This window comes from Mauremys mutica, chromosome 5 (assembly GCF_020497125.1).
Source record: "Mauremys mutica isolate MM-2020 ecotype Southern chromosome 5, ASM2049712v1, whole genome shotgun sequence".
Lineage (NCBI taxonomy): Eukaryota > Metazoa > Chordata > Testudines > Geoemydidae > Mauremys > Mauremys mutica.
Window position 1 is genome coordinate 94,887,316 of NC_059076.1, and position 27,839 is coordinate 94,915,154.

The following is a 27,839-nucleotide window of genomic DNA, read 5'->3' on the forward strand; positions in this document are numbered from 1 at the left end:
ATAGACTAACAGACGTATTGGAGCATGAGCTTTCGTGGGTGAATACCCACTTCGTCGGATGCATGACGACGAAGTGGGTATTCACCCACGAAAGCTCATGCTCCAATACGTCTGTTAGTCTATAAGGTGCCACAGGACTCTTCGCTGCTTTTACTGTGTTTTTAGATTTACAAGAAGTGCCTATCTTGGGTTCCAGACACATACAATCATTAAAAATACACACAAAAAATGAGAGAACAATAACCCTAACAAGTTTTCCTCACCCAACTCAACAGGACTAAATCCACACCACTTAACTCACCTCCGCTTCTAAAGACCAGTAGATAAGCCTTGTAGAGTGCTCTATAGCTCAGACTGTGGGGGTGGAAAGGAAAAGTGAAGCAAACTCCTTCATAAAATACCAGACTCTAGGCTTCCCCCTTTTACAGGACAGGCTCAAGCACCTTGGCTATTGTTAACTGCTATAGTAACAAACATAAAAGCAGTCTCTAAGGTACTCAGGACAGAAAATGTTAAGGTGAGCCAACTTGAATTGCACACAAGCAAAATGGAAGCCACTTCAGATATCCATGAAAAGAGGGCTCCTAAGCAAGAGGGCAACTGCACTTGGTATTAGCTGAGCAGGCTTCTGAAGCAGCCATACACAATTTATGATGCACTTGGGAAGGACAAAGTTCTGACTGCCAAAACATGCTCGCATCGACAAGAAGATTTTGACCTTTTTCTTTCCAAAGTACAAACAAGAAAAGTGCTCTGGTCATTGTTCTACAGCTGTTGACCTCAACATCCAAAAAACCAGTTGCACATATATAATAAGACTTTCAGATGCAAAGTGAGTAATAGGATACCTCAGTTGAAGGAGTCAATGGCAGCCTAGCAGAATAACCTTCTATTCTCATTCTAGTTGAGCCTCACCCAGCTAACTCTTATGCAAGCCTTTAGCTCAGGGGTGGGCAAACATTTTGTCCCGAGGGTCACATCTGGGTATAGAAATTGTATGGCGGGTCATGAATGCTCACAAAATTGGGGGTTGGGGTGCGGGGGGGTGTGAGGGCTCCAGCTGGGGGTGCAGGAGTGTGCTCTGGGCTGGGACCAAGGGGTTTGAAGGCAGGAGGGGGAATCAGGGCTGGGGCAGGGGGTCGGGGTGTGGGAGGGGGTCAAGGGGGCAGGCTCCAGGTGGCACTTACCTCAAGCAGCTCCCAGAAACAGTGGCATGTCCCCCATCCAGCTCCTTCACAGAGGCGCATCCAGGCAGCTCTGCACCTGCCCTGTCCTCAGGCGCCACCTCTGCAGCTCCAATTGGCTGCAGTTCCTGGCCAATGGGCGCTGCGGAGGGTGAGGAGAGGCGCTTCAGGCAGGGGCAGCGTGCAGAGCCTCCTGGCTGCCCCTCTGCATAGGAGCCGGAAGGAGGACATGCTGCTGCTTCCAGGAGTCGCGCAGAGCAGGGCTGGAGCACCGGAGCAGGGCAAGCCCCAATCCCCGTTCCCCAGCGGGGGCTCGAGGCCCGGATTAAAATGTCTAGATGGCCAGATGCAGCCCCCGGGCCATAGTTTGCCCATCCCTGCCTTAGCTAGTCACTCGGATATTATATTAATGAAACCATCTGGGTATGATGAAAGATGTACAGTTGCAAACTGTATGCACATTGAGACACCACAGCCCTTTGTCTCCCCTAGTGGTGTCATTACTTCTTAAACACAATATCATCATCTGATCTAAAGGGAAAATTCTTCAATCAAGTCTACCTTTGTCTAGGATTCAAAGTGACTTGACTACAATTCAAAACAACTTCAGAAGTGTACACAGAATATTTTAAAAAGTAGTATTTGCATGACCCACACTACAGAACTGCCACTAAATTGTCATCAGGGAACTGAGGGGCTCCATGCCTGAAGACATTCCAGGTAAACGAAACATCCCGACCCACCAGCGGCTTACCCCGACGGCCAGGAGCCAAAGTTTGCCAATCCCTAAAATATAGGGTTGGCTTATGAAAGGGTAGTCTATTTGTAGTTTAATACATGCATTACACTTTGATTAGGAAATTAATCTTCTAACCTAACTCATTTTACTACACTATGAATGAAAACTCCAAGGGAAAAAAAGCAAATTTGACTTCCCTTATTAAAGCTAGCTCCTTGACTACTGAAGGTATTCTATGTCATAGTACAACTGAATTATCAACTTTCTTAAAGAAAACTGTTCATTTTGCACAGTATAGCAGGTGAAGAGCGTCTCATCATGCATAGTTTTAAATTCAGTTTAACGGCAATTAAGATGGCTACTAGGAGTTATGCACTCTTGCCAAAGAAAGGTTACAATCAATTAAAAAAAAATCTATATATATGCACTGCAAAACATTCAAGGATGGCCCCTGCAAGCAGCTGACTTGTGAGATCCTAGTATAGTTATACAGACATTAAAATCTTGAAAAATATGGAATTTTTTAAAAGGCATGGGTAAAAGTCCTCATGTCCCTCAAAGATCTAACTGTAGCATTCTGCTGTTGCTGAAACTATGAAAGGCAGAAAGAAGGCTGTGATCAATATAATATGGCAGTGGTGATGAATGACCTTGGCAAAGGGTTGACTCTCTGCTCTTATGCACTTAACTGCTTGACTCTGACTTGTTTAATTCCTTTTACTCAATGTCTTTTTTAAATTAGGAGGTGCTACAAGTGACTCAGTAAGGGTTTTCCACACCTTGTGCCACAGGATTAAAATAGCATTCAAGTTTTTAAAATGCATAAACTGTCAGTTGTATTCAGAATAGGTGCGAGGACAGAAGGTTTGTATTCTTAAAAGTTTACATCACAATAGTGCCAAATATCACTTAGAGATTACAGAAGCATGGTGGCCAATTTAACAGAATATCTTTAAGATATTTCCAGTCTATATGTACACAAGTTCACAGAATACAGTGTTTAGAACAGAATGAATGCAGTTGTATTACAAAATGCATCTAATTTAGAACAGCATCTGGAATTCTAAACAGATAATCTTCTGATAAGACTGGACCAGAGTTCTCTTGATATTGAATCTCCCCTGGTCGAAGTGTAAAAACTGATCTCCTTTATGTTCCAACTGAACCTTGATCCGCATGCCAAAAGAAACAGTCCCCACCACTTGTGTTTAAAAAAAAAAAGTGATCCCAATCTCACTGTGCATCTGTAAAAGACCAAAATGGTAAAAACAGGTCTGCTCTGTAGTATAACATATATATACACTGTATACACACAAAGATATATTAAAAGAATGTGAAGATCGCAAAATCAAGAGCTCAAAAATTAAGAAATGCCAAAATTAAGAGTGTCTGTGCAATCTTAATTTGGCCTTCTTGCACATATGGATTACGATACAATCTTTAATTACATAGTCACATCCTATTCTTTCCACAGGATCTCTCATTCTGAGGTGGTCACCAAACTTTTCAGGGTCATGCCCCCTGTTATCTCTGTCTGCACGCCCTCCTACCCCCAGGGCATAGCTGGGAGCGGGGCTGCAGCTTGGGGCTAGGGAAGGGGGAGGGTCGTGGACAGGGGTAAGGGGACCCTGGGTGCAGGGCTGGCAGCTGGGGCCAGGGCCAGGAGCAGAGTTGGGTGGTGGTCCCCTACAACCTCTGTGGGGGTTGGGCTGGGCACCAGCCGTGCCCCCCCACCCGAATGGTCCTCCATGCCCCCTTAGGGAGAACACACCCCACACTCTGAGGAACTCTGATGTACAAGATGAACCTACTCTGGAGAAGACTCAGGGTTGGATAGTGAAGGAAACTTGTCTGTAGGGCCCCTGCTTCATTGGCTGTAGAAGTTGGAAGGTGTCAGTGAATACAATAGGGGGCTGCAGGAAGACAAAGGATGATCTCATGGTTAAAGTAGCTGAATGCCACAATGGGCATCTGGATTCCATTGTTACCTCTGCCAGAGTTCCTAGGCAATACTGAGCAAGTCACTTAAAACTTTTCAGTGTGTTCCTCAATGTTCTGGTGCATGACTTGAGGACCTGAGGTCTCATATGCAGAAGGGCTGAGCACTCAAAGCTGCAACTCACATGAAGCCTTGGGAACTGTGGTTTGAACATATAAAGTGCTATATAATGCTAAATATTCTAGTTACAATGAAAACAGTTTTTTATAATGGGAAGTGTCTGGTCACCTTAATAAGCAGTGCTACCAGACCCACCTATAATTCCTTGTTAATACAAGTCACAATTTATCCAGAATGAACGATACTGCTCCACATGAACTTTCAGAATATTCCAGAGAACAATGTATAGTCTTTCCCCATCCCTGTCTCCCCAAGGAAAAGAAAAGTCTGCATTTGGAAACATTCATAATCTATGTACAGTAACTACTTTTGATAGGTAACATTAACAAATTGATCTACGCCCTTCTTCTGTCAAAAATAATGAGGTTCCCAAACAGGATTTTTTCAAGTATGTTAGCACTTCATGCCTAAGCTAAGTTTTTTTAATGGATCAGTTTTCAGAATCATGGCCAACCTTTCTGAAATCCAGAACTTTTTAATTTAATGAAAATCATGGCTGGCAAACTTATTCTGGCAGCCTCAGTAATAATTCAAACTGACCAGAAATAAAATCTGTCATTAAGTGTAAAGCTGGCCACAAACAAGTCCAGTGCTTAACTCAAAAATGGATTTTCCATTCCATGAGCGACGTGGTAATAGCTCTTGTTATGCATATATCCAGAGTGATTTGTGCGATATAAGAAACTATATACTAGTCTTGCTTTTTATGCCAAATATTTAAGCATGGACAACATACCCAGCACTGTACAAAATTGACAGACTGCCCCAAAGATTTCATAATGAAAGCACAATTTAAGTTGCATCCCTTGTCACCAAACTGCCATACCACCTCTCTTCCCTACCCCTTTTTGTTTTGGGACATTTTTTCAAACAAAAAAGAGGCAAAAGCAACAAGCTTTTATAAATGCAAATAGATGCCAGCATTCTGTTATCAGGCACTGACTCAAGTTTTTTAAAACAGAATCAGTTTCACTTCCTAGTTTTAGAGGCTCAAGAAATCATTTAGTAGTCTTAAATTAATCCCACCAGGACTGTTTTGGTTTACATGAACATGATGCAAGGACACCTGGATAGCCTTTCCACTCTACCCGCATGACCCATTTTTATGAGCAAAGTAATGACAGGATACTTTAAACAGAACCCTGTTTCAAGAGAGAAGACCAAGCAGGTGACACTCATGCACTGCAGTCATGTAGAAACCCAACAGTGAAACACCCTTGAAATATACACCACCAAAGACTCCCCAGCCATTTTTTAATTTAAAAAAATCACAATATGTTTAATACACAATGTAGGGATAGATTATTTCACATTATATAGTATAGGTGGGGCTAGTAGCACTGCCTACTGAGGTTGCTTAACACTTTCCATTATAAAACCATTTTCAGTTGCTTATCACTTGATCAAATAAACTGTTTGGGCAGAAGTTGTCCATGCCAGGTACATGTAATCATGTATTATGATAGTCTTTAATTACATTTAAATAAAGTCTTTATTTTACATTTACTTATTTAAAGTTCCACAAGCAACCTTAATTCTAGCATTTCCTAACTTTTGAGTTCTTGATTCTGAAACTTATAATAATGTTCTTTAAACATACTATGTGTGCAATTTCCTAGGTTTTTAAAAAAGCAAATGGAATTCTTAATTCCATCCTGTGGCACCATATTGACCCCTACCTGGATCATCAGCAGAGTTAGAACCCTTAGGTCCACCACACATAACACTGCTACTAAACTAACGGGAGATGAGACCCACTGTACCTGAGAGTTTCACAGGTATCTGCTGACAGCAGAGGCATGGTGAGATTCAGCAATCTTGGGTTCCATTCCAAGGTCTGGAGGGGAGCGTGCTGTACTGGACAGACTCTTCTGCCCCATTACCTGCAACCAGTCCCTGACCCTTCCTCACAACTAGCTCATCATCACAATCCCCTGCACAGGCACCAACTCCACTCCTCCAGATGTCTCATCTCAGTCTCCCTGCTCAGTCAAGCCAAGTCTCCCCCTCTGGACTCTCTGAGTCCCAAGCTTCCCTTTCTGTCCCAACTCCATGTCCCCAGTCCTTGCTCAGCCAGTGCCAGTTCCCACTCCTGGCTTCTTGTCCAATCTATCTCCCCTCTCCTCTGGTTCTCAGTCCTAGTCTCCTTCCCCAGGCCACTGATCCAACCTCAGACTCTCCAATCCCTAGCTCCTTCTCCTAATCACTTTGCCCAGTCAATCCTAGTTCCCTCAACGCACCTCAGCTCCTTGTCAGATCTGTCTTCCCTCTCCCACAGTGGTTCCTAATCCCAGCTCCTTGTAAAACCTGTCTCTCTTCCCTTCCACTGGTTCCCTAAGCCCAGTCCCATCATCCAGTGAGTCTCAGTCACCATTCCCTCCCACACCACCTCCCAGAATTCCTCTCCCCAGCCCCACCTCCTCTCCCAGTCTTTTTGTCCAGTCAGTCCCAGTGTCTCTCCCCCCAATTCCCTGTCAAGTCCCAGTCTTAGATTCCTTGTCCCCATCTAATCCTTTCTGTCTCCCAAGTTCATCTTTTGTCTCCCTCTGCATTCAGTCCAACTTCCTCCTTCATGCTGCCAAGGTGCTAGCGGTGAGGAGAAAAGAAGGGCTCACTGAGGACACAGGAGATACAGGCTTCCTACTTTCAGTACCAGTGACAGGCCCTACCCCAGCCCAGAATTGCTGTGAACAGGCACCACAGGAAAAGTCCATCTGTGCCCCCATAGCCCTGCGCCGGAGGAAGCAGCTCAATTACTCTGTGGGGATGGAACATGCACAATCCAGTAAGCACTAGGAGCTGTGAGAGGCTCAAGTATGCTCAGTGAGGATAGAATCTGCAGAGATTGTAGTTGCTAAAAATCAGAAAAGTCTCTATTTAGCAAATGTGAACTGACATTTGTCAAAGGTATGTAACTTGAACAAATATAGTTGGATTTTCATAGGGATGACAAAAAGCACATCCCTGATACAAAGGCCACCACCACGCCTAATTTCAAAATTTTAGCTAGAGGCAGACACCCCGAATGAAAAATTTAAGACCAAAGTGTGGCAAAGTTAAGGTTTTGGGAAGTGTTGGGCAATATTAGTAATAGGTGGCACTAATAGCCCTGCCTATAATTTCACATACATATAAAATGAGAGTGCAATCAGGAAGATAAATATTACTATTACATTCATCTTTTGGAGAGGTTTACATTTTGTTTTCCTTCCTGATTTAAATTCACTTTTCTTATAGGTATCGCCTATAGTTTTCAGCGTCTCTTCCTTCTCTCCCTCCATCTCTCTCTCGCTTTTTTTAAGATACATATACAAAAATATTCTTCCCCACCTATTTCCCTACATTTCCTGTTTTTCCTTTCCTCTCCCCTCAAATTTACCACACTTTTCTAAATTATATTAATCTTTCTTCTGCCTATCCCAACAACAGTTGACATCTATACACAGGACCTGAACATACCAGTAGCCACAGACATAAGAGGAGAACACCCCAATGTCTAGGACAACACCAACAATGGTCCAGTCGTTAAGATGCTAGCCTGGGACTTGGGAGATCCAGGATCAAATCTCACTTAGTCCGTGCCTCAGTTCCCTTTGTAGAATTAGAATAATAGTAATTACCTACCTCACAGGGATGTTTGAGGATAAATACATTCAAGATTGTAAAGCATTCAGACGCTATGTAATTAGTCATAAAGAGGCCTAAAATAGGGAAGCCCACTCTAGCTATTAAGAAAAGAGCAGGTACTGGGACTCCCTGAATCTTACTTTGGGGGTTCTCCATCTTTTATAGCCTCTAGAACTAGGAGTTGCCTGAAATTTGATGACCCCTATTTTCCCCAAAACACCTTTGACTGCTGGAGGGAAGAACATACTATGTTTTCCCCATCCACTCAAGAATCTCTGAGTGGGCTTGGAGGAGAGGCCATACTATTCTTCTCCCAGATTCCTGCACACTATGATGGAGTTTTCTGCTAGCCTACTGCTCAGTCACTTTCTGGCTTAGCTGAAGGGTAAGTGTCTTCATTACTGTAACTCTTCCCATTTCTATTTTTAAGCAATGCTCTTCAGTGAATAGCTCTAGTGCAGTGGTTTTCAACCCAGGGGTCCACGGACTATGTCTAAAATTTCCAAAGGGGCCCTCAAAGGGAAATTTCTTAGGGATCCGCAAATAAAAAAAGGTTGAAAACCACTGTTCTACTGCAAGTCCCTACTGCTGCTCATTGTTCCCCCATCAGCAAAGTGAAACTGACGTGATTCTTTTGAATTTCACTGCTACCTGCAGGGTTCTGATTAGTTTTCGCTCTCTTAAACTTAGCAAGACTTAAACAGCAGAACTGCCTGGCTGTGTACTTAGCAAGACAACGCTTCTAGGTTTAATGCTTGTTTCATATTTGGAAGGTTCATGCACACAAGCAGGGCTAGCTTTTTAAATGAAAGCTTAAATTCTGTAGTAGCTGATGGTACTTTCACAGGAAAACTGCTTAGCACTGGCAAGGGGGATTTTCAAGGCCTGGACAATGGAATTGTGGTTGCTTATTCCAAGGCTGAATTTAGCCCTCTACATTCAGCTTAGCCGAAATATGTAGTTTTCTGCAAACTTCTTGACTTTGGATCCATGATATGCAATAGCACAAGTTCAGAGATCCCAGTGATATCTGGGCACAATTCAGTGTTCAGAATTTCAGTCTAATCTTTGTATTTCAATCTAGGAGGCCTTCCACAAGATATGCACTAAATTAACAAAAGAAATAGTTTTCCTAAATTGTTAAGATGAATATTTGAGCTAAAAAGCAAGGTAGTATATCTGAAGGGCAGGAAAGTGGGAGGGGTGAAACAAGACTTTCACATTAAAGCTCAGTGGTTTGAGCATTGGCCTGCTAAACCCAGGGTTGTGAGTTCAATCCTTGAGGGGGCAATTTAGGTATCCGGGGCAAAAATCTATCTGGGGATTGGTCCTGCTTTGAGCAGGGGGTTGGACTAGATGATCTCCTGAGGTCCCTTCTAACTCTGATATTCTAAAGACAGTAAAGAGGCGGTCAAAAAAGCAAACAGGATGTTAGGAATCATTAAAAAGGGGATAGAGAATAAGACTGAGAATATATTATTGCCCTTATATAAATCCATGGTACGCCCACATCTCGAATACTGTGTACAGATGTGGTCTCCTCACCTCAAAAAAGATATTCTAGCACTAGAAAAGGGCAACTAAAATGATTAGGGGTTTAGAGAGGGTCCCATACGAGGAAAGATTAAAGAGGCTAGGACTCTTCAGCTTGGAAAAGATAAGACTAAGGGGGGATATGATAGAGGTATATAAAATCATGAGTGATGTTGAGAAAGTGGATAAGGAAAAGTTATTTACTTATTCCCATAATACAAGAACTAGGGGTCACCAAATTAAATTAATAGGCAGCAGGTTTAAAACAAATAAAAGGAAGTTCTTCACGCAGCGCACAGTCAACTTGTAGAACTCCTTACCTGAGGAGGTTGTGAAGGCTAGGACTATAACAATGTTTAAAAGGGGACTGGATAAATTCATGGTGGCTAAGTCCATAAATGGCTATTAGCTAGGATGGGTAAGAATGGTGTCCCTAGCCTCTGTTCGTCAGAGGATGGAGATGGATGGCAGGAGAGAGATCACTTGATCATTGCCTGTTAGGTTCACTCCCTCTGGGGCACCTGGCATTGGCCACTGTCGGTAGACAGATACTGGACTAGATGGACCTTTGGTCTGACCCGGTACTGCCGTTCTTATGTAATGGGGATAATGGTAGTATAGTCCAAAGTGACAGAATGCGGAGAACTGACGAAAGTTATTTTTTGTCACAAAGTTTAAGTTAACAGCAACACATTCAGAAGGAGATGTCAGAGAGAGAGAGGCTGAAATGTGGGATGTAGTGGAAGAAGACTGTCCAGAATGGAAAGGTAGATTTGTGAGTTAGTGTTAAGACGGTAGTTGAAAAACAGACAGATCAGACTGCCCCAGATAAAGGGTATAAAAGGGTAACAGACAGTAACTGAGGAAAAAGCTCTGTAGGTCTCAGAGTGGGAGACAAGGGCAATGGCCCACCCAAGAGACATCAGAACTTCAAAGGTAGGAAGCAAACAAGGAGTCATAAAAGCCTAGAGAGGACTTGATATCAGGAAGGAGGGTGTGCCTGATTGTAAAATGCAGCAGAGAGGCCAAAATGAAAATCAGGCCCTTGAGATTTTAGCCAGAAAGAAGTCAAAATGAAATCAAGAGAGCAGAAGTCAAGCTAGAGGGGATCCAGGGTGGAGTTCAAGAGGAGGAACATGGAAACTCTAGGCCCTGGTCTACACACAGCCCCTGGTTCGAACTAGGGTACGCGAATTCAGCTACGTGAATAACATAGCTGAATTCGAACTACCCTAGTTCGAATGACTTACCGTCCAGACGCCGCAGAAGCGAACTCCGCGGCTCCAAGGTCGACTCTGGCAACTCCTCCTGCCGCGGTGGAGTACCGGAGTCGACCGCGGCGCTTCCGGAGTTCGAACTATCGCGTCTAGATCAGACGCGATAGTTCGAACTCCGAGAAGTCGAACTCGCCGCGTCGACCCGGCGGGTAAGTATAGACGTGGCCTAGGAATTGGCACATTCAGTCTGCTTAGAGATGTAGAGTCAAAAGGAGACGAGCTGCTAATTGGAGTGGCAGGTGCAATAAAGGATGAGGATTTTTTGAGGTTGATAGAGACAAGAACTTTAATTTGAAGAAGCCAGTGGAAAGAAAGGTTGGGGAGGGGGAGGAGGGGAGAGTTTAAACTTCGTAAGTAAGTTGAGGGGGCAGAAGGAAAGGTTGTGATCTACCTTTCTTTCTAACAGTAGATCTTGTTGATACTTTATTTAAAAGTCAGCAAAATCCCACATGGAGACAGAAGAGGAGGAGTTGTTTAGTAGAGAGTTAAAGGTTGCAAAGCAGTGTCGAGGATTATGGAATTCTAATGGAAAGGTAGTGCTATTTGGCAAAGAAGAGAGAACTAAAGACCGAATCAGGCAGCTGAGTACCTCCAGCTAGGTATTAAGTATTTAACTCCCACTAGGACATCAACAGGAGTTGTAAGGGGGGACCCCATCAGCATTTCACAGGACCAGGCATTCAGTCATTAGCCGCAGTTTTGAGTGTTAAGTGCCTCCTTTATCTCAGGGCCAATTATATATCATTTAAGACATTAGTCTCTATCATCTTGGAAAAGAATAACCAAGATCCCAAATCCACTGAAAAATCCATTCAGTGTCCCAAAACTATTAACTAACTTCAGTCTCCATCTCCTTAGCCAAGAACAAAACACAAAACAAAAAATCCCAGCTGATTTCGCACAGAGTTTAACTACATATCTAAATGCACACAGTCTATCAGCCTGATAGTTTTGTTCTCCCCTCAAGAGTTGAGACTTCTAACTAAGGCAGCAGACAAATTCCAGATTAAGCAGTTGGACTTTTTTTAAAAAAAGTCTTATGGCTTGAGAGGAAGCAGAAACTGGCCAAAATATCACTACTCAGGAGGCATAAACTACTGGAATCATGATTCACATGGTCTATTGCTTCTTCCTTTCTTCTATTTATCTGGCCCAAAACATAAGTAGAGAGTGAATTGCCATCTGAGAAACGTAACAAAATCTTAAAATTGAAGAAACTCCTCCAACCCTCAAATCACTGGCAGAATAAAGATAATGTATATTTATTCTAAAACAAGGTTTGGTGTTAAAATGTAAAACACAATGTCAACACACGTGCTGATGCATGAACTCACCTGACATTATCTGTTCAAGCCTGTGGATCAGTGATTTTTTAGCACATTCAATATCAGGACTTGGATAATCGAGTACCTGCCTGCACCAAACTAATGGACTAACAGATTTCTGCACTGGAGTCAATTTCTTCTTTGGTGATGTATATAACCTAAGAGAGGAAAAATTATATGATGTTAGGTAAGTGGGCATTTTAAGGAAATACTAGGTATTATGCAATTTTTGTTCTCAGCTACCAAAAGGGGAGCACAAGTCAACATTGGTAGACAAACTGCATATTTACTTTGTTCATTCATAAAGTCAATGTGGTGTTATCATCCCTCTTCCAAATACTCTAAAGAAAGAGAATCATCCAATACCCAAGAGCACAGCCACTACAATCATAACCAACATACAAATAAAACTGAGGAAAGTTATCCAGCTTCCAAAAAATAAGCAGGAAGAATTTTTAAAAATTGTGGTAAATACTTACGATGCCCCTTAAAGTGGTGTAAAAAAGGTATCTGACAAACCTAGGCAAGGTCTACACTAGGAGTGCTTTGCTAACTACACTGTCAAAGTGCCCCTAGTGTAGACGTGGCTTATACCAGCAAAACTGTTCTTCTATTGCTTTTTTCCAACCCCAACCCCATTCCTACCCTCCAAGCAAGATGAGCTATACTGGCAAAAGTGCAGTTTTCCCACTATAACTGTGTCTACTCTAGGGGCATTTGCCAGCACAGCTGTGTTAGTCCAAGATCACACCTCTTCACACCTATGACCAACATAGCAATGCCAGAAAAAATTTGTAGCATAGAAAGTGAAATTCATATTACATAGTAGAAGCTCAGTAGATAACACAGATATACTGGATCTGATTTTCAGATATACTAAGCACCTATATATCTCCCACCAATTTCTACTGTTATCTGAAAATCAGAGGCATTGTTACTTTTTATACCAACTTAGTGTACAAAGAATTGCATACAAATTATGCCATTTTATAACCAGGTCAAATTTTCAAGTCTTTTAAAAACTGAAAACACATTTGCCAGTTACTTTAAAGAAAAAAAATCTATCTTCAGATCAGGTTTAGTAATGTGGGCATATTAATTGTGATATGGAAATCCTGATTTATGCATTTATGGTTTTGGCCTTAAAGTGGCATTAACTTTAAGAAAAAGGAAAGAAAGCATCAAGGAGTTGTGGAGCTGCTTTTATACATCTGCATACATTAAGCTGCAGCAACTGGTAACCACAGAATAACCAAGTAGTGAGGCTATAAAGTTGGGCACCATGGTACCAAAGGTAAATAGCTAAAGTATAAAATATTGTAGTGCCCATAAACGTAAAACAATGTTCAGTTATGCTTTTATATAAACAAACCTCAACATTATCTTTTTGAACCGAAGCTGAAACTACTCTTCACTGAGGACTAACCACAAGTTTGAATTTTTAAGTTCAGCCATCTGAGTATCTTCCCCCTCAAAAAAAATTCCTAAGGGAAAATGTTATTTCCCAGACATATACCCCGCATAGTGAAGATTTAAATCAGACATCATCACCTCATCTTTAGGTTAAAACCAAAAACTTTGAAAGTTTTAGCTCTAAAGAAAAGAGAAAGTTATGAATTACAGGATATTGATAGAAGCCAACTTGCAGCCTTAACTCTAGCTTTTGCTGCTGCAAGAGCTCTAAATACATGCACACAGAAATAAATAATGGAATAAGGACTTGCATTACCATCAACTATTTATCTAATGATAGCCTTTAAATTTCAACTAAACAGGATTCCAACTTAAGTATTGTAGTTTAGGAACATATGACAGCTAACTTAGCCACTCTTCTATACAAAACAGATGGTCAAAAATTCCCATTTCCTTTGGGCCAATTACATCAGCAACACAGTAATTACTTTCCATAGCTCTAGCAGAAGAGAAAAATTAACTGACTTTTCCTCAGCCAAGGTTTCAAAACTTGGCTGAATAGAGCTGATGAACTTTACAAAGGTTTACTATACTGAAATTGACATTCCCTACTTGGACCTTCTGAAGGGACTTGATTTGGGGGCGGAAGGGAAGGGTACAAAAGACCCTCACTAATGAATGCGCAGACCAATTTTTTTTAAAAGCATGCTTTAAGCCACTTCTCCTTAAGAGATGTTTTAATTGTTTTTTCATATACAATAGGGTAAGCATCATAGTGTTATCTACCAGTTTTTCATAAATCAGAGGGGAAAGGAGTACTAGGTCCCTTTCCTATGAAGTGATGTTATTTACCATATTTACATAAAACAGGCATACTGCAAAATACAGACAGAATACAAAAACTGATTTGACTGTTCTGCTAGTTTCTGATATTCTAAATGCTCAGTTGGCAATACCAAAAGAGGGTTCTTTTTGCAGCTAAGTACTACTTGGGACATTGTATTTTCTATTTTAGGAGCTCTTTTGGTCTCCTGAATTATTTTGTTCATGATTGTAGTCAGTGTTTCATTTTAATTAATACCTGAATACTGGAAGTCAAAACTTACATTCATTTACTAAAAGTTCAGCATCCTGGTGGACTGGTTTAAACTTACAGATAAAGGAACTAAGAGACACTATATTTCTCTACCAGATGAAAGATCATAAAGGAATGTCTCTCATATCGCCATGAACTGTGTAACACCACCATTCAATTTAATATCTGCTACATGCCTTCTCTGGGCATAAACACTGTCAGTAGATTAATCCTACAATTACAAAAGGGAAAGAGCTATGAGATCAAAGTTGCTCTCCATTTAATATCAATCTTGCGACATCACAATTTGATGCTGTGGAGAGTGAGACAATTCAGGTGACAGTGACAAACTATTACATAAACATTAATGTAAGTCTAAATAAGTTAATTCCTAAGCAAAGATTCTATATTTAGAGACAAGATTTGAGGCTTGCAAGCCCTGCAGATACAGGCTGAGAAAATAAGGGCTTTAGGGAAAAAAAAAAAGACGAAACCCTTTTCCTTGTGAAAGAAATAAATGTGAGTTAAAATGCGCATTTCTAAACACTTATTGGGGTTAAGAGTTTATCCCCGATTCTTCCTAAAGGTGACGGTGATAAAGGTTAAGATTTTGTCACGATTATTTTTAGAAAAAGTCATGAACAGGTCACAGGCAATAAACAAAATTTCACGGAAGCCTGCAACCCATCTGTAACGTTTATTAAAAATAACAGGGGGTGGGGAGTCTGAAGGGGCTGCCCACCGCAAGGGCTGACAGCCCCAGCTGTGGGAGCTGAAGCCGATGAAGTCACAGACGTTCGTTAAAATCACAGAATCCATCACCTCCATGACTATATGGTATTCTTACAAATGATTCATACTACCCACTAGAGCGGTCTTCTAGTTCTGTAAACGTAAAGGCACTGGCAAAAAAAATTTTGAGTTGAGGGCCTCAGATCAGTGGTCATTAGGGGTGGAGGAACCACTGGCAGCACTACAGCTGCTATAATTCTCTTCTAGACAGCTGAGCAGCTTGCACACACTCTGCCCATAAGAAAGGGCAGCTCAACATAATCTGAAGCAGCACAGCATAGGACAGAGAACAAAGGACTCTTGTGCGCTAATCACAGCTCTGATTGCCATGAACTGTGTACTAACACCATTCAGTTTAATATCTGATACATCCCTTCCCTGGGCATAATCACTGTAAATGTAAAGACACTGTGGCCTTAATAAATATCACAAGCTCTTTGCCAATTTGTCAACATGCTTCAGCCAATTTCCATAGATTCCAAGGCCAGAAGGGACCACTGTGATCATCTAGTCTGACCTTCTGTATAACACAGGCCATAGAACTTCCCTAAAATAATTCCTAGAGCATAGCTTTTAGAAACACATCCAATCCTGATTTTAAAATTGTCAGTGATGGAAAATCCACCATGACCCTTAGTAAATTATTCCAATGGTTAATTACCCTCACTGTTAAACATTTATGCTTGACTTCTGATCTGAATTTGTCTAGCTACAACTTCTAGCCATTGGATTGTGTTATACTTTTTTCTGCTAGACTGAAAAGCCCATTATTAAATACATGTTCCCCTTGCAGGTATTTATAGACTATAATCAAGTCACCTCTTAACCATCTCTTTGTTAAGCTAAATAGATTGAGCGCCTTAAATCTATCACTATAAGGAATGTTTTCTAATGATTTAATCCAGGGGTCGGCAACCTTTCAGAAGTGGTGTGCCGAGTCTTCATTTATTCACTCTAATTTAAGGTTTTGCATGCCAGTAATGCATTTTAATGTTTTTAGAAGGTCTCTTTCTATAAGTCTATAATATATAACTAAACTATTGTTGTATGTAAAGTAAATAAGGTTTTTAAAATGTTTAAGAAGCTTCATTTAAAATTAAAATGCAGAGCCCCCCGGACCAATGGCCAGGATCTATGCTGTGTGAGTGCCACTGAAAATCAGCTTGCATGCTGCCTTTGGCGCAGGTGCCATAGGTTGCCTACCCTTGATTTAATCACTCTCATGGCTCTTCTCTGAACCCTCTCCAAATTATCAACATCCTTCTTGAACTGTAGACACCAAACTGGACAAAACATTCCAGCAGCAGTCACACTAGTCCCAAATACTCCTATCCAAGAGTCCCCTGCTTATATATCCATACACCCAAGGACTGCATTAGCCCTTTTGGACACAGTGTCACACTGGTAGCACATATTCAGCTGTTAGCTACCATGATCCCCAAATCTTTTTCAGTGTCACTGATTCCCAGGATAGAATCCCCCACATCCTGTAAGTCTGACCTACATTCATTGTTTCTAGATGTATATATTTAACCATATTAAAATGTATAGTTCGCATGCGCCCAACTTACCAAGTGATCCAGCTCCCTCTCTATCAGTGACCTATCTTCATTATTTACCACTTCAATTTGCGTCATCTGCAAACTACCACTGATGATTCGGTGTTTTTTTCCAGGTCATTAAGAAAAATGTTAAACAGCATAAGGCCAAGAACTGATTCCTGTGGGGCCCCTCTAGAAACACACCCATTCGATGATGATTCTCCATTTACAATTACATTTTGAGACCTTTCAGTTCGCTAGCTTTTAATCCATTTAATATCTTTCAGATTTTTTATTCAAAATGTCATGCAGTGCCAAGTTAAACGCCTGACAGAAGTCTATTACATTTATCAACCAAATTTGTAAACTCATCAAAACAGATATCAAGTTAGTTTGACAAAATCTATTTTTCAGAAACCCATGTTGAATGGCATTAATTATATTATCTTCCTTTCATACTTCATTAATCAAGTCCTGTATCAGTTGCTCCTCCATTATCTTGCTCAGGATCGATGTCAGACTGACAGGCCTATAACTACCCAGGTCATCGTGTTTTACCTTTTTTAAATATTGGCACAACATTAGCTTTCTTCCAGTTATCTGGAACTACCCTGGTGTTCTGAGACTTATTGAAAAATCGACATTAATGGTCCAGCAAGCTGCTTACCCACATATTTTACAACTCCCGGATGCTAATTATCTAAACCTGCTGATTTAAAAATGTCTAACTTCAGTAGCTGCTATTTAACATCTTCCTGAAGTATCATTGGAATGGAAAGAGTATTATCATATGATACAACTATGTGATCTGTTTTTCCTCCGAAATACTTCTAGAGAAGCTACTTCTAGGAATGGAACTGGCATTATCAATCGGGGAAATGTGGCAACTGCAAAAGTTCATAGACTCAGACTTTAAGGTCAGAAGGGACCATTATGATCATCTAGTCTGACCTCCTGCACAATGCAAGCCACACAATCTCACCCATCCACTCCTGTAACAAACCCCTAACCTATGTCTGAGTTACTGAAGTCCTCAAATTGTGGTTTGAAGACCTCAAGCTGCAGAGAATCCTCCAGCAAGTGACCCGTGCCCCATGCTGCAGAGGAAGGCGAAAAACCTCCAGGGCCTCTGCCAATCTGCTCTGGAGGAAAATTCCTTCCCGACCCCAAATATGGTGATCCGTTAAACCCTGAGCATGTGGGCAAGACTCACCAGCCAGCACCCAGGAAAGAATTCTCTGTAGTAACTCAGATCCCATCCCATCTAACATCCCATCACGGACCACTGGGCATACTTACCTGCTGATAATCAAAGATCAATTGCCAAATTAATTGTCAAAATTAGGCTATCCCATCATACCATCCCCTCCATAAACTTATCAAGCTTAGTCTTGAAGCCAGATATGTCTTTTGCCCCCACTACTCCCCTTGGAAGGCTGTTGCAGAACTTCACTCCTCTAATGGTTAGAAACCTTCGTCTAATTTCAAGTCTAAACCTCCTAGTGTCCAGTTTATATCCATTTGTTCTTGTGTCCACATTGGTACTAAGCTTAAATAATTCCTCCCCCTCCCTAATATTAATCCCTCTAATATATTTATAAAGAGCAATCATGTCCCCCCTCAACCTTCTTTTGGTTAGGCTAAACAATCCAAGCTCTTTGAGTCTCCTTTCATAAGACAGGTTTTCCATTCCTCAGATCATCCTAGTAGCCCTTCTCTGAACCTGTTCCAGTTTGAATTCATCATTCTTAAACATGGGAGACCAGAACTGCACACAGTATTCTAGATGAGGTCTCACCAGTGCCTTGTATAACGGTACTAACACCTCCTTATCTTTGCTGGAAATACCTCGCCTGATGCATCCTAAAACCACATTAGCTTTTTTAACGGCCATATTACATTGGCGGCTCATAGTCATCCTGTGATCAACCAATACTCCGAGGTCCTTCTCCTCCTCCGTTACTTCCAACTGATGTCCCCAATTTATAACTAAAATTCTTGTTATTAATCCCTAAATGCATGACCTTGCACTTTTCACTATTAATTTCATCCTAGTACTATTATTCCAGTTTACAAGGTCATCCAGATCTTCCTGTATGTTATCCCGGGCCTCCTCTGTGTTAGCAATACCTCTCAACTTTGTGTCATCCACAAACTTTATTAGCACATTCCCACTTTTTGTGCCAAGGTCAGTAATAAAAAGGTTAAATAAGATTGGCCCCAAAACCAATCCCTGAGGAACTCCACTAGTAACCTCCTTCCAGCCTGACAGTTCACCTTTCAGTATGACACGTTGTAGTCTCCCCTTTAACCAGTTCCTCATCCACCTTTCAATTTTCATATTGATCCCCATCTTTTCCAATTTAACTAATAATTCTCCATGTGGAACCGTGTCAAATGCCTTACTGAAATCAAGGTAAATTAGATCCATTGCGTTTCCTTTGTCTAAAAAAAGCTGTTACCTTCTCAAAGAAGGAGATCAGGTTGGTTTGGCACGATCTACCTTTTGTAAAACTATGTTGTATTTTGTCCCAATTACCATTGACCTCAATGTCCTTAACTACTTTCTCCTTCAAAATTTTTTCCAAGACCTTACATGCTACAGATGTCAAACTAACAGGCCTATAGTTACTCGGATCACTTTTTTTCCCCTTTCTTAAAAATAGGAACTATGTTAGCAATTCTCCAGTCATATGGTACAACCCCTGAGTTTACTGATTCATTAAAAATTCTTGCTAATGGGCTTGCAATTTCATGTGCCAGTTCCTTTAATATTCTTGGATGAAGATTATCTGGGCCCTCCGATTTTGTCCCATTAAGCTGTTGGAGTTTGGCTTCTACCTCGGATGTGGTAATATCTACCTCCATATCCTCATTCCCATTTGTCATCCTACCATTATCCCTAAACTCCTCATTAGCCTTATTAAAGACTGAGGCAAAGTATTTATTTAGATATTGGGCCATGCCTAGATTATCCTTAACCTCCATTCCATCCTCAGTGTTTAGCGGTCCCACTTCTTCTTTCTTTGTTTTCTTCTTATTTATATGGCTATAGAACCTTTTACTATTGGTTTTAATTCCCTTTGCAAGGTCCAACTCTACATGGCTTTTAGCCTCTCTCACTTCATCCCTACATGTTCTGACCTCAATAAGGTAGCTTTCCTTGTTAATCCCGCCCATCTTCCACTCCTTGTAGGCTTTCTGCTTTTTCTTAATCACCTCTCTGAGATGCTTGCTCATCCATCTTGGTCTATAACTCCTGCCTATGATTTTTTTCCCCTTTCTTGGGATGCAGGCTTCTGATAGTTTATGCAACTTTGACTTGAAGTAATTCCAGGCCTCCTCTGCCTTTAGATCCCCAAATTCTTCAGTCCAATCCACTTCCCTAACTAATTTCCTTAATTCTTTAAAGTTAGCCCTCTTGAAATAAAAAACCCTAGTCCCAGATATATTTTTGTTTATCTTTCCATCTAGTTTGAACTGAATTAGCTCATGATCACTCGAACCTAGGTTGTCCCCTACAACCATTTCTTCTATGAGGTCCTCACTACTCACCAAATCTAAAATAGCATCCCCTCTTGTTGGTTCTTCAACTACTTGGTGAAGAAATCCATCAGCTATCACATCCAGAAAAATCTGAGCCCTATTATTGTTACTAGCACTTGTCCTCCAGTCTATATCTGGGAAGTTAAAGTCTCCCATGATCACACAATTCCCATTAGCGTTTACTTCATTAAAAACATTAAAGAGGTCTCTATCCATATCCAAATCAGATCCCGGTGGTCTGTAGCACACCCCAAGCACTATCTCAGGGGAGGCTCTAGTAGCTTTCTTCCCCAATGTGATTTTTGCCCAGACAGACTGTCTTATCCATTCCATCACTTCTTATTTCTTTACAGTTAACCTCATCATTGACATACAATGCTACTCCACCACCTTTGCCTTTATTTCTGTCTTTCCTAAACAGCACATAGCCTTCAATACCTGTACTCCAGTCATGACTACTATTCCACCATGTTTCTTTTATCCCTATAATATCCGGTTTCACTCCTGCATCAGTAGCTCTAGTTCCTCCATTTTGTTATCTAGGCTCCTCGCATTAGTGTACAGACATCTTAATTTTTGCCATTTGGCTTCACTGACATTCTTTGCAACCTGCTGTAGATCAAACTCAATACAGTCTACAATGAAAGGCTCCATAACTGCATGTTCAAGTGCATGCACAAACATCTCAGCACTATGCCTGAAGACCCATCAATTACCTACAGTAATGGAAAAACCCCTTCTGTTACTGTAGAAAGCATCTACACTATGCATTGCAGAGCACAGCTGCAGCGCTGTAGCTGTGCCACTGTGGCACCTGTAGTGTAGACATGGCCTAAGTAACAAAAATAAAAGCTGGAATTAAGATCTGATGGAAGCAAGCAGCATCATAAAGTTTCTACTACTTGCCTGATGTCTCTCCCTAGCTTCATGTCAGGTTGAAACTAGAATGAACTTTTGCAGGACACGGAGCAGGTCTCTCACCCTGTGCCAGGGGTTCTCAAACTGTGGGTCTGGACCTCAAAGTGAGTAGCCACCCCATTTTAATGGGGTTGCCAGGGCTGGTGTTAGAGTTACTGTGGCCCACGGCCAAAGCCCAAGCCCCCGTCCCAAAGCCCAAGCCTGAGGGCTTCAGCCCTGGGCAGCGGGATTCAGGCTTCGGCTTCAGCACTGGGCAGTGGGGCTCAAGTTACAAGCCCCCTTCTTGGAGCTGAAGCCTTTGGATTTCAGCCTGCCCTGGATGGTGGGGCTTGAGCTTTCCCTTCTCCCCTCGCCTGGAGTAGCAGGGCTTGGGCAGGTTCAGGCTTCGGTTAGGGTGACCAAGTGTTCGGTTTTCAACTGGAACACCAGGTCGAAAAGGGATCCTGGCGGCTCCGGTCAGCACCGCCAACAAGACCGTTATAGGTCCAGTAGGTGGTGCTGTGGCGCTAAGGCAGGCTAGTCCCTACCTGTCCTGAGGCACGGCGCTGCGCCCCGGAAGAGGCCAGCAGGTCCGGCTCTTAGGCCGGGGGTTGGGGCACAGAGCTCCGCATACTGCCCCCACCCCAAGCACAGGCTCTGCACTCCCATTTGCCAGTTCCCGACCAATGGGAGCTGGGGGGCACTGCCTGCGGGTGAGAGCAGCGCACACCGAGCCTCCTGTCCCTCCCTTCCCCCCTGCCTACTAGCACCAGACCCAGTGGCCGCTTCCAGCACGCACACAACGTGATGTCAGGACACGCAGGGAATCTGCCTTAACCCCGCTGACCGGGAGCCGCGTGAGGTAAGCCTGCACCCCAACCCTCTGCCCCAGCCTTCAGCCCCCCCCGGATCCCAAAGCCCTCATCCCCAGCCCCACCTCAGAGCTCACCTCCCCAGCCCAGAGCCTTCACCCCCCCTGCACTCCAACCTCCTGCCCCAGCCCTGAGCCTCCCAAACCTGGAGCCCCCAATTGCACCCCAAACCCCTCATCCCAGGCTCCACCCCAGAGCCTTCACCCCCACTTGCACCCCAACCCCCTGCCCCAGCCCAGAGTCCCCGCCCGCACTCTGAACCCCTCATCTCTGACCCAACCCAGAACCCTCACCCCTTCCTGTACCCCAACCCACAGCCCCCTCCCACACTTTGAATTCCTCAGCCCCACCCTCAAGCCTGTAGCCCCCTCCTGCACTGAAACCCCAGAGCCCATACCCCCTCTCACATCCCAGACACCTGCCTCAACCCGCAGCCCCCCCACTCCGAATCCCAGCCTGGAGACCCCTCCTGCACCCCAAGCCCGTCATCCCCAGCTCCACCCCAAAGCCTGCACCCCCAACTGGAGCCCTCACTCCCTCTCACACCCCAAGCCCCTGCCCCAGCCCAAGCCCAGTGAAAGTGAGTGTGTGTGTGGGGGGGGGGACACAGCAAGCCACTGAGGGAGGCTGAATGTATTGGGCAGGGCCTCAGGGAAGGGGCAGGGCTAGCACACCAGAAGAGAGCCTCATCCTCCCTGACTGAAATAATCTCGTTATCTCTAGTCTGATTCTTGCCTGCATATTTATACCTGCCTCTGGAAATTTCCACCACATGCGTCTGACGAAGTGGGTATTCACCCACGAAAGCTTATGCTCCAATACGTCTGTTAGTTTATAAGGTGCCGCAGGAAACACTGTCACTTTTTACAGATCCAGACTAACATGACTACCCCTCTGAAACTGACAGCACAACATCCAGAAGATGTCAAATAGGCTGAAACATTGGATTGGATTGAGAAACAAATCAGGAGTGAAGGCAGATTTGCAAATCACTGGAATAAAATTGACAGTTGACAGTCTGAACAGATAAAATAATCCACACAAAGGATGTAGAGTGAGAAGAGAAAGGGGTCGAAAATGGAGCATTGAGGAACTTCCATGAAAAGTGGGAGAGAAGAGGAGGATCTGCTGAGAAATACTGAAGAAAAGGTCAGAAAAATAGAAGCATCAGGAGAGGACAGTATTGTGAAAGCCAACTGAGGACAAGATTTAGAAGAGGTGAGTACAATAAACGGTGTCAAAAGCTGCAGGGAGATCAAGTACCGGCAGTTCAAGTTCTATGTAGTAAAATAAAACCTATGGGAGGGAACATGCTCTAGGCAGAATATGAAGTAACAATCCCATGAGAACTCTATTTTAGTTATGAAAATAAATCTAAGCATGTCAGTTTACTCAAGTGTACTGATAGAAGAAAAAAGCTGGGAAACATCTATTGCAGTTGTAGCAGAAACTGAAGTTTACCAGAAATAGAGTTGCATATTTAAAAAGTCTTTTGTAGATGTCAATAAGTCAGTAGTACTTCTGAATGTAATATTTTAAGAAACCCACAAATGTTACCTGATTATTGCAGAATAGCAGCTGAAATCAATATTTTTCCCATAAAGAAAATCTATGAAAGGTTACCATGAATTTATTTAAATATGGGCATGGGCTCCTCAAGGAGATCATCTGCTTAACTACTCGTCTAGGAAGAAAGCTCTAAATCTACTCAAAAGAGAATGAGAACCAATGCAAGCTGACCTAACAGTGCTCAAACTGTATAGGAGTGTGAAATGCATATTAAGAATTCTATAATTAAGGCAACAGGGGAAAATTCCATTTAAAAATTCCATTATGGACTGGACAGCACATTGATAATTTAATGATATATAAACATCCAATGCATTAATGATATATAAACATCCAATGCATTTAGATACTATATGATGGGTTCAATTGCTTTTACTCAAGATTCTTGCTACAGTCTCCACACATTTATTTTACTCCTAACAAAGTTACAATATTTAGTTAAGAAGCTGCAAACCCTATGTAATATAGTTACTTAGTGGAACTACTCCTTTAATCTGGAAAACTGAAAGCAACTATTGTACCCCTCTAATACCAGCTGTCACAAGTACTTTTTCCTACCTTATTACAACTATGGTTTGATCAGCCATTATCTGAATTTGAAAAAAAAAATCCCTCTGAAATAGACACTTCTATGTCAAGGCAAGTTCAGGTTCCTTTAGTGTACCACATATAATATGATAAACAGCAGTTTGTCTTTTAATAGGTCACAATGCAGAAACTGTGAGAATAAGAAAGAATTTAACAACGGATTCGAGATCATACTGGTACAATTAGATTTTAGCAACTGAATGGATAGCACTATTAGGCATTGTATTGGTTTACAGTCTTATGTCTCAAAGATTCCATTTGATCCCTAAGGAAACTGGGGCTCTGTATCCCAGTGAAGTTGTCCAACATGCTTCTCATGATTCATTCTGACACCAATTTTAAATTTCCAAATTGTAAAGCTAGTGCCAAAGGGATCTTAGGCCATACAAATTGGAATGTCATAATTATAGAGAAGACATCCGAGTATTTGTCTTCTACATCAGATCCAAGCATAGCAGTAACCTAGTTGACTAATAAGAAGGGTGACGACTTCACTGACTGGACACGAATTGCTAGAAACAGATCCTGCCTTAATCCAAATGACTACAGATTGGCAAAGTGCATTATAGGACTTTTCTACATGAGAGGGCTCTCCCACTGGCATAATTAAACCACCTCCAACAAGCTATAAAAACATAAGAACAGCCATACTGGGTCAGACCAAAGGTCCATCTAGCCCAGTATCTTATCTTCCGACACTGGCCAATGCCAGGTGCCCCAGTGGGAATGAACAGAACAGGTAATCATCAAGTGATTCATCCCATTGCCCATTCCCAGCTTCTGGCAAACAGAGGCAAGGGAAACCATCCCTGCCCATCCTGGCTAATAGACATTGATGGACCTATCCTCCATGAACTTATCTAGTTCTTTTTTGAACCTATGCAGAGCGTCTCCCACCAACATAGTGCAGTCCACACTAGTGCTTTTGTTGGTGAAATCTGTCTGTAAGGGGTGTGTTTTTTCACAGTCCTGACCAACAAAAGTGGTAGTGTAGACATAGCCTAAGCACACTAACCTGATGCACATTAATTGGTCCATGTAGGCCCTGCTGATGTGCTTTAACACAGTGCTGTTTGAAACAATACTATGTTAAAGCAAACTAGGGAACCACTAGTGTACACCAACAGGGTCTACACAGGCCAATTAATGCACAACACTTGCGAGCTTTAGAAGGCAGACATCGCCCACACCTCCCTGAGCACATTACCCTACCCTGTAAACAAGTCCTGACCCACTCAAAAACTGAGACTACAATTAACGTAAGTGTATCCTCAACTCAATTCAAGCTTACTAAATTAACCTAGCGTATCATCTTCCAGGTATATGATCAGTGCAAGGCAGCTGCACCAGACCATGCTTTGTACACTTTATTGGGGTATTTCAAATCAATGGCAGGACTTTCAGTGAAGTGCGGGCATGTTCTCTGAGTATCCGTAAAACAGCTCAGGCACAAGGAGCACTCTCAAGACTACTCTTGACTGAGTATACTTGTAGCAAAGTAGGGGGTCTCACTTAAATTTTTCATCTAGTTAGTGTTTGTAATCACAGGCTCTAATCATAGAAAAAAACATTGGTAGATGAATTTGCAGGCTAATGCTACCTTAGGTCCCACTGGTGCACTGAGCCCACACTAGCCATGCTATTCTAGTTGCAGCTTTGCCTCATGTCCATGCTTGCGCTGTACTACTCCGTTGCAGTTGCACTGCTCCCTGAGTACCTAGCCCCACAGTTCCTGACACTGCTCCCCGAAGCAGTGGCTTGTGGGAGACTTCAAAAGGACTTCTATGAGCACAGTACAATTCCCATGATTCCCTATGAAAACTCATGTAAATCCCCAGGTATCAGTGCTATTTCCAAGTCCTTTTATCAAAATAAAGACCAGGATGAACACTCAGCAAGAAAGGTCTCTTTTGGAATAGAAGGATCAGAGCTCTGATTATTGCATAAGAGACAGGCAATTGCCTTGTGGAAGCTAGTTACTCTAAATTATACTGGAATGGCACTTCTGCTAAATTAAGGTTAAGACAGCTTTCTGTTTAAAACTCAACTGTTCTAAGAGCTCTAAAAATCAATATGGTTTCTCAGATTGCCCTGAAATTGTGTGCCTCATGAGGGATCAGGTTTGGTCAGTGACCCAAATTTGGGGCCATTTGAAGAAGGGATTCCTGAAATACACCCCCACTCCAAAAAACGACAAAAAACAGTTTAACTTAATAGTCACATATCCTGGCAACAATTTTTTTTTAATCACAAATAGGGATCAAAGCAGGGCTGAGATCCTCACACCTGGAGCTCAAACAGTTGAGAGTTACCAAGCCAGAGTGCATGCCATCCAACAGACCACTGGGGAAAATCAAATTACTAATTATTAGTCAAAGACTTTATCTGTTTGGAGCAGTAGCCTTTGAAGTGCTTGGTGGTATGCCAACTGGATTACACTGAGCATGTGCAGACAGAGGAGGTAACAGGACTGTTAGTATTCAATGTTCCACACCAGCTGGCTGAGCTCAACAGACTAAGCAGTACCTTTTAACCTTATACACCCAACCAGTGTCAGTTTGAGTCCTACTATGGGCAGAAATCTGGAAAAGATCAGAAGGCATATTGCTAAAATCTGGTTGGGGTTTTCGTTTTTGTTTTTTATTTTTGTTCTTTTTTATTTTGGGGGGATGCAATCAAAGTATTCTTGTAAAAAAAACATTAGACAGGCAAATGTTTGCTGGCAGGGGCAGGACATTTTAGAGGGTGAAGGAAGGAAAATGGGCTGAGGGGTTTGAGGATGCAGCGAGGGATTGAGGGAAGGGACTAAATGGGGATGGACGATCAGGGAGGTGATGCATACGTGGAAGGAGGACAGGTGGAGAATATGGCAGGTCACTTGTCTGCCCCACAGTCTCCCCATGTGTGCACGCCCAAGGATCTAAAATGTCTGAGCCTCTCCCCCTACTTGTGTGCAAGCACCAGGACCTGGGGGGGGCCTAAGCCTCTCTTCTCTACCCCTCTCATGAGCTGGGGCTTGCCTTTCTGGGCAGGTCTAAGCCCCACTCCCCACTGCCCCCCCCCAATTGAGCTGGGATCCTGGATCTCTTGTATTTCTAAAGGCATCTGAACCCCTCTCTACACCCCCACCATATGAGACAGGATCTGGGAAACCCCTGCCTCTTTGGGTGGGGAACTTAGAACAAGCATGCTCAGAGCAAGCATCAAGAACACACTGTTGACACTGGGATGACGAGTAGAGAAAAGACATGCATGATGCATACACACTCTAACAGCATTGGGTGGGTGGGGGGAGAACTCCCCCCCCACTAAAAGGAATGAAGCAGTTCACATATCACAAACTATTGTTTCAGGCTGCATTCATCTCCTTTCATGGCTGGTAGGTGAATCTCTGGTTTGGGGAGGCTAGCCTCCAACCCCACCCCTTCCGCCCGAGGCCTCGCCCTTTCCGCGCCCACCCAAGCCCAGTGCCCCCAGCCCACCTGACACACACACACACAGGCCACTGGCCCCTGCCCCAGGCTAGTGCCCCCAGTGCTCTCCAGCCCAGCCCCCACTGTGGCTGCCAGCCGCTGCCCAGCACCCCCAACACACACACTGTGGCTGCTGGCCCCTGCCCCAGACTAGTGCCCCCAGCTGCCCTCAGAGCGCTGAAGAGCCAGGCAGTGTGGTCCCAGCCCCAGAGCACCAGAGAGCCGGACAGCACAGCCCTAACTCCCCAGGCTCCAGAGAGCTGGGCAGC

At 42.9% G+C, this 27,839-nt stretch overlaps 1 protein-coding gene across 3 annotated transcripts in view; it reads right to left on the reverse strand.

Moving 5' to 3' along the window:
• Positions 1–27,839, reverse strand: part of SLAIN2 (SLAIN motif family member 2) — a 70,050-nt gene that overhangs the window by 38,824 nt on the left and 3,387 nt on the right. For all 3 annotated transcript variants that reach the window (XM_045019882.1, XM_045019880.1, XM_045019881.1), the window contains exon 2: positions 11,814–11,962. In XM_045019882.1, coding sequence (XP_044875817.1) covers positions 11,814–11,962 — 149 coding nt within the window. The remainder of the gene's footprint in view (positions 1–11,813; positions 11,963–27,839) is intronic.